The 5,727-nt window shown below is 34.2% G+C and overlaps 1 protein-coding gene across 1 annotated transcript; it reads left to right on the top strand.

Moving 5' to 3' along the window:
- Positions 1-2,644: 2,644 nt before the first annotated feature.
- LOC110093862 (protein YABBY 4) lies at positions 2,645-4,817 on the top strand (the record flags this gene model as incomplete). Its single annotated transcript, XM_020818890.2, is given in 6 exon segments — positions 2,645-3,051; positions 3,174-3,332; positions 3,561-3,690; positions 4,159-4,207; positions 4,632-4,707; positions 4,798-4,817. Coding segments are annotated over 6 exon segments (539 nt in total), but the record flags the coding sequence as incomplete, so codon positions are not given.
- Positions 4,818-5,727: the final 910 nt, after the last annotated feature.

The raw sequence follows: 5,727 nt of genomic DNA, 5'->3' as shown, positions 1-5,727 counted from the left end.
ACTATCTATTTTTTTTTTTAAAACCCGTAGAAGGGGCCTACGCGTTAATATCAAAAATCAATTACAAGATCCTTAAAAGGATCCTCCAGCTCGCTACTGCTCATAAGAGCTACAGGCAAAAAAGGAACAAAAAAACATGAGAGCCGGAGGTTCCTTATCCTACGAGTACAAGAAAAGCTTAAGTAAAGACTAGGGCTGTAAGTAGGCAGCACCCAAAAAAGGAAGAACAGATTAATCCCATTCAGCTCGATCTTCCTACAAAATTACATATAGACAATGATATAGAAATACGAAATATAAACTAAGAGTACCTTGCGGTCATTGAAGCTCCCTGCTAATGTATATATTAAAATGTCCCTGCAAGAAGTACTCCAAAAAAAAAAAAAGATATTAGTAAGAAAGTAGTTAACAAAATGAAAAAAACCCGTTAGTATCCTTGATGGACCAGATCTTACGATGAACGTAAGAACCCACCAGCAAACCGTCTAGGAACCCAAAATTGCCACCAATACTCCAGCAATCCCTCCAGGCAATCACACTAAAAAAATAACCAGAAATACTATTGTAATTCCAGAAAGCCTCAATGAAATTCTCGGCCGCAAAAAAAACACAGAGAAGATAAAGCCCCCCAGTAGTCAAGCAAACAGCCTGATTGACCCCCAAACAGCAACCGTAAGCAAGATACCAGTTCAAAAGACACACTAAGCCCTCCTCCCAGCACAGGCCACGCCCAATATCACTAGGTAACAAACAATCCAACATAACCACCAACCACCGACCCAGAAATAGAAAACTGGGAGAAACAACAAAACCCCCAGCAGAAAACACAAAACCCACCAAACTAACCAAAACGGAAAAAAAAAAAACCAACCAAACTTAATGACAAACATAAGAAAAACCAATTTGATCTAAATTGATAAGGCCCTGAATATGGAAGGGCAATTGAAAAAAGGAAAAGTCATTATAATTCTTAAGCAAAGTGCCCAAAATAACCACATTGTTAGCAAACAAGATTAAGTTAATGCACATGCATAAAATAATATGTTTTACTATATAAGTTAATATTAATGATATTTTTATGTGATTTAAATATTTGAAATATTCAAACATTACATATACAAGACTTGAACCCAAGATCTTTTCGTTGTTAACTAAAGCTCTCAACCAACAAACCAAGGTGAGCTGCGTTGCTCTATTTTATGTTAATGTCATTCTAGTCCAACAAAGTTCAAGAAATATTCTTCAATGATGACATGATGAAACAAACTATTGAATTAGGAGTCTAAGAAGCTGTAAGTATTTGAATTATTTAACTATGATTTTCTTATCTTAGCCATATGTAGTTTGATTCTTGCAAGATATGTATACAATTAGACGAAATGATTTAACTTTTATGTAGTTAAGCCTCTTAATAGAGATCCTTCATTGTTATTGGGAAAAGAACTAATTTACATCACTAATAAATCAAACTTTTGCAGCACTTTTGATGGCCTATTGCAACGGTTCAAACACCTACTAATTTACATCCTTGTCGCTTGTTGCATGGACAAACTATTCCGGAGCTTTACCATCAAGCCACTAAATTTTGCCGGCCAAATCTGCTTCACTAAACCTTGCAACATCGTTATCTTTTCCCTTTGCTGGCCAAATTCATGTTGCTTTCTAACGTTATGCTAGATCGTTATGCTAGATAGACGCGAGATGTCGAGCGTGAGCTAGGGCACGGGCAAGGCAGGAAGAGGGGAGATATTAGTTATTTTGAAATCATGAAAAGTTTGCGGCAGTTTGCAAACTGCTTCTATAAAAATAGCTGTGAAAATTTTATGTTTTTTATAATCTTTTAGCAGTAATGAAAACCCCTACTTATAATAATTTATAGCGGTGGTTTTAAAACCTCCACCAATAAATGCTGTGGAAATCTTATAATGTTTTCGACTAACTTCTACAAATTTTAAATATTTTAAGAGTGATTTTTCTTCAACAAGACTATTTATACAATCATCATCTCTATCTAACTTGATAAGTTAAAAAAAAAAAGGAAAACAAAGTTTCACTATCTAATGCTTATATATAACAATCTTCATAAACTATCTAATTACTCATAACATAAAATAAAATAACTTCATGACATCTTCATTTGTGAAAATATAGATCATGTTGTCCTTTGTGGATGAATTCATCTTTATTGATTTAAATGACCAAAAAAAACAAAGGTAAATAGAACCTACTATGTACTTGACTTTATTAATAAAAATTAGAGCTATAACCGCTTGACACAGAGATGGGCTGACCTATTTATTCACCTTTATTTCTCTGCTAATCTAAGAGCATAGTAGCCCACCAGGCTCATTCAATACACCATTTAAAAAGCTTAAATCTAAACTCCATTACGATTAAAATATACCTAACAAAATACAATATTCATTCATAGATCCACTGTAACCCATCACATCAGTCTACATTCCAAGACTTGCTAATTTATTATTTACTTACTAACTTTTAGCATAATTATTAAATAATATTTGTTAGTACTGATAGATAATAAAGTATAAAAAAAGAAGAGATCAATACTCATACACAGTTATGCTTATAGCTTGCAAACTCCTTTCTCTTTCTTTTTAACTTCCTTATTCATCTGCAAGCTCTTCTACCTTTCTCTTCCTTTCTCCTCCAGCTGCTTCCTTTCTTCTCCCACCCCTTTTCTCCTTCTCTTTCCACCAACAACAAAGGATCAAATAAAAAAAAAATACAAAACAAAAGATCCGAGGAAAGAAGTATTCAGAGAAATCAATCACGGCATCAAATCAAGCCATCAAATCAAACATCAAATAAAAGGAGAAGCTTGACAGAAGAGATTGAGCTCGAATCCATCAAATCAGAAACTAACAAGAGGGCAGAGAGAAAGGAGAAGCATCGGAAGCTCACAAAAACAGAAAAACAGCCATCATGTCATCCTCTTCAGCTGCCGCTTTTTCTTTGGAGCATCTCTCTCCGCCTCCATCAGAACAGCTCTGCTATGTTCACTGCAACTTTTGTGATACTGTCCTTGCGGTATATTTCCTCCTCCTTGCTCGTCCTCCTCCTCCTCCTCCTCCTCCTTTTTCTTTCCTTTCATTGTTCACTGTTATTTTAGCAGTAATATATATATTTTTTGTTTTATTGATTTCTAACAGGTCAGCGTCCCTTATACCAGCTTGTTCAAGACAGTGACTGTGAGGTGTGGTCACTGCACCAACCTTCTCTCTGTTAATATGCGAGGTCTTCTTCTCCCCGCTGCTAATCAGCTCCATCTTGGCCATCCATTCCTGGCTCCTGTTCAGCATAATCTCTTGGTAAATTTTGTTAAGCATTTATAGTTTTTTATAACAAATATTTACTCAGAGCTTATCTGATTGAATGCTGGTAGAAATCAATATTGATTTTAAAAACTAACAATAATTTCATATTAAATTCTTCTTATTTCCATTGCTAATGAACCCTAAATATTATCTTCTTCTTTATATCAGAATCGTTTATGACATTTGTTTTTCTTTGTGCACATAAATGATCTCTCTACTAAGGAGGAAGTGCTGAGTTGCCCTCCACCAAATTTGATGATGGATCAGCCCAACCTGAGCAATAACAACTCAATGCCACCGGCTGCAAAAGGAACAGAAGAAGAGCTTCCTCAGACTCAAATAGTCAATAGACGTGAGATCATTCATACATATCTATATTCTACTTTCCCTATTTATAAATGAAAGAGTTAAACAGTAACACTATGTGTCTTCTTCCCAAAATTCCTTTCCTTTTACTCTCGTAACTTGCCTAAGTCTGAAAGCAGAAGAAGGGGATGGAAAAAAAAATTAAGGAAAAGTGCATGGGAAGTCTGTATATATATATGAGTCATGATGGCCGGAAAATTTCTTACCATTGTAACATTTGTTCTTGCTTCAATCAAACTCTCTGTCTTCTCTCTCTTTTCTTCTTTGCTATTTTCTGCATTTGCTGTAGCAAATAGTTGTTTTCCCATCTTCCTTCCACCATGTCTGTCTAGATAACCCACATACCAGAAGGCCACATTATTTCTTATCCTTTTCTTCACAAATTAATATGAGAGAGAGAGAGATGGAGGCAACATGTTTTGATTTTTTTTTTTTTTTTGTCTTGTGGATGCAGCACCAGAGAAGCGGCAAAGAGTTCCATCCGCATACAATCGTTTCATCAAGTGAGTTCTTATAAAATAGAACATTTAAAGTGTAAAAAAGAATGTGAGAACAAGAGGAAAATTCACTGTGTTCTTGCAGCTCTCTTGTCTATCATATTTATTATATGCCCAAAATGAAAAGAAAATTAATTAATCATATAAATACTTACTGTATGTTATAGTCTTTTCACTATTAATATCACATACTTCACTGCAATTAATACTTAAAAACAAGATTGAACACAGCAATTCTTCTCACAATCATCAAATCAATGAGTAGTAAACACACACACACACAAATTCTGTGATTTATATAGAATAAATTCAAAATGTAGGCTAATATGATATGATATATATATTTTTAATTATGATAGTACTATCATGAGATATAAATATTATATAATATAACAGTTTTGGCAACATTGACTATGAACTGTGTTTGCAGGGACGAAATCCAACGCATCAAAGCTGGCAACCCCGACATTACCCACAGAGAAGCATTCAGCGCTGCTGCTAAGAACGTAAGCCAGAAGAGACCTTCCATGGCTAGGGTTTCATTTCTTCACTCTGAAGCTTTTGACCAATTTAATTTTTTTTTTCTTAATTTACAGTGGGCCCATTTCCCCCACATTCATTTCGGGCTGATGCCCGATCAGGCCCTGAAGAAAACCAGCGTCCGTCCTCCGGTAAAGATGGAGAACTACTAATTCATCTTTCTACTTTTATTTCAAACATTTTAAAAATAAATATAAAGTAATATTTTACAATCTTGTTATTATTATATATTATAAGCATTTCAGTCTCTTTCAGTGTCTCCCTTTTACGGATTTTGATGTGATGGTTAGTTTTCTAATTTTGTTGTTTTAGGAAGGAGAGGAAATTCTGTTGAAAGATGGATTCTTTGCAGCAGCAGCAGCCAACATGGGAATATCTCCGTTTTAGTTAGGGTTTTGTTGCTAATGATTAGGGTTTTTTCTTTCTCTCTTCTCTCTTCTCTCTTCTCTTTATCATAAGAAGGAATCAAGCTGTGATCTTTAGTTCTTTTTAGCTATCTTTGCAAGTTTCAATGTTGAGCGTCAGTGAAAAAGTAGACCATGTTTGCCTTTTTCTAAACGCTGTTGCGACTTTCATCTCTTTGAATATGCCTTATTATGCTCTTAATCATGTGTTCTTCGGAATCCTTCTCATGTTTTATGTAGCCTTAATTAGAGATTATGTTGCTAATTAATTAGTATTGTCATAATACATCTGATATTAGCTAGATATCAACTGTTAATTAAGTAGTATTAGATCAGGTCTCTCTCTCTATCTATCTATATATGAAGAAAATGGAGATTCAAGCTTTGTTTGAGACATCTTCTTTGCTGCTTTCTAAAACGGCTTTTAAGTACAAAAAATTTTTTGAATAAGAAAATTTTGTACTAAAAAAGAGTTTTATTAAGTAATAAAAAAGCTGTCCCAAACAAAGCTTCAGTTTGTCATTTATGTAAGAATTATGCTTGGCTGTCATTTGAGTGATTAAACTTTTTATTAAAAAAAAA

The sequence above is a fragment of the Dendrobium catenatum genome, unplaced genomic scaffold, assembly GCF_001605985.2.
Source record: "Dendrobium catenatum unplaced genomic scaffold, ASM160598v2 fragScaff_scaffold_621, whole genome shotgun sequence".
In the NCBI taxonomy this organism is placed as follows: domain Eukaryota; kingdom Viridiplantae; phylum Streptophyta; class Magnoliopsida; order Asparagales; family Orchidaceae; genus Dendrobium; species Dendrobium catenatum.
This window is presented reverse-complemented; position numbering and strand designations above follow the sequence as displayed.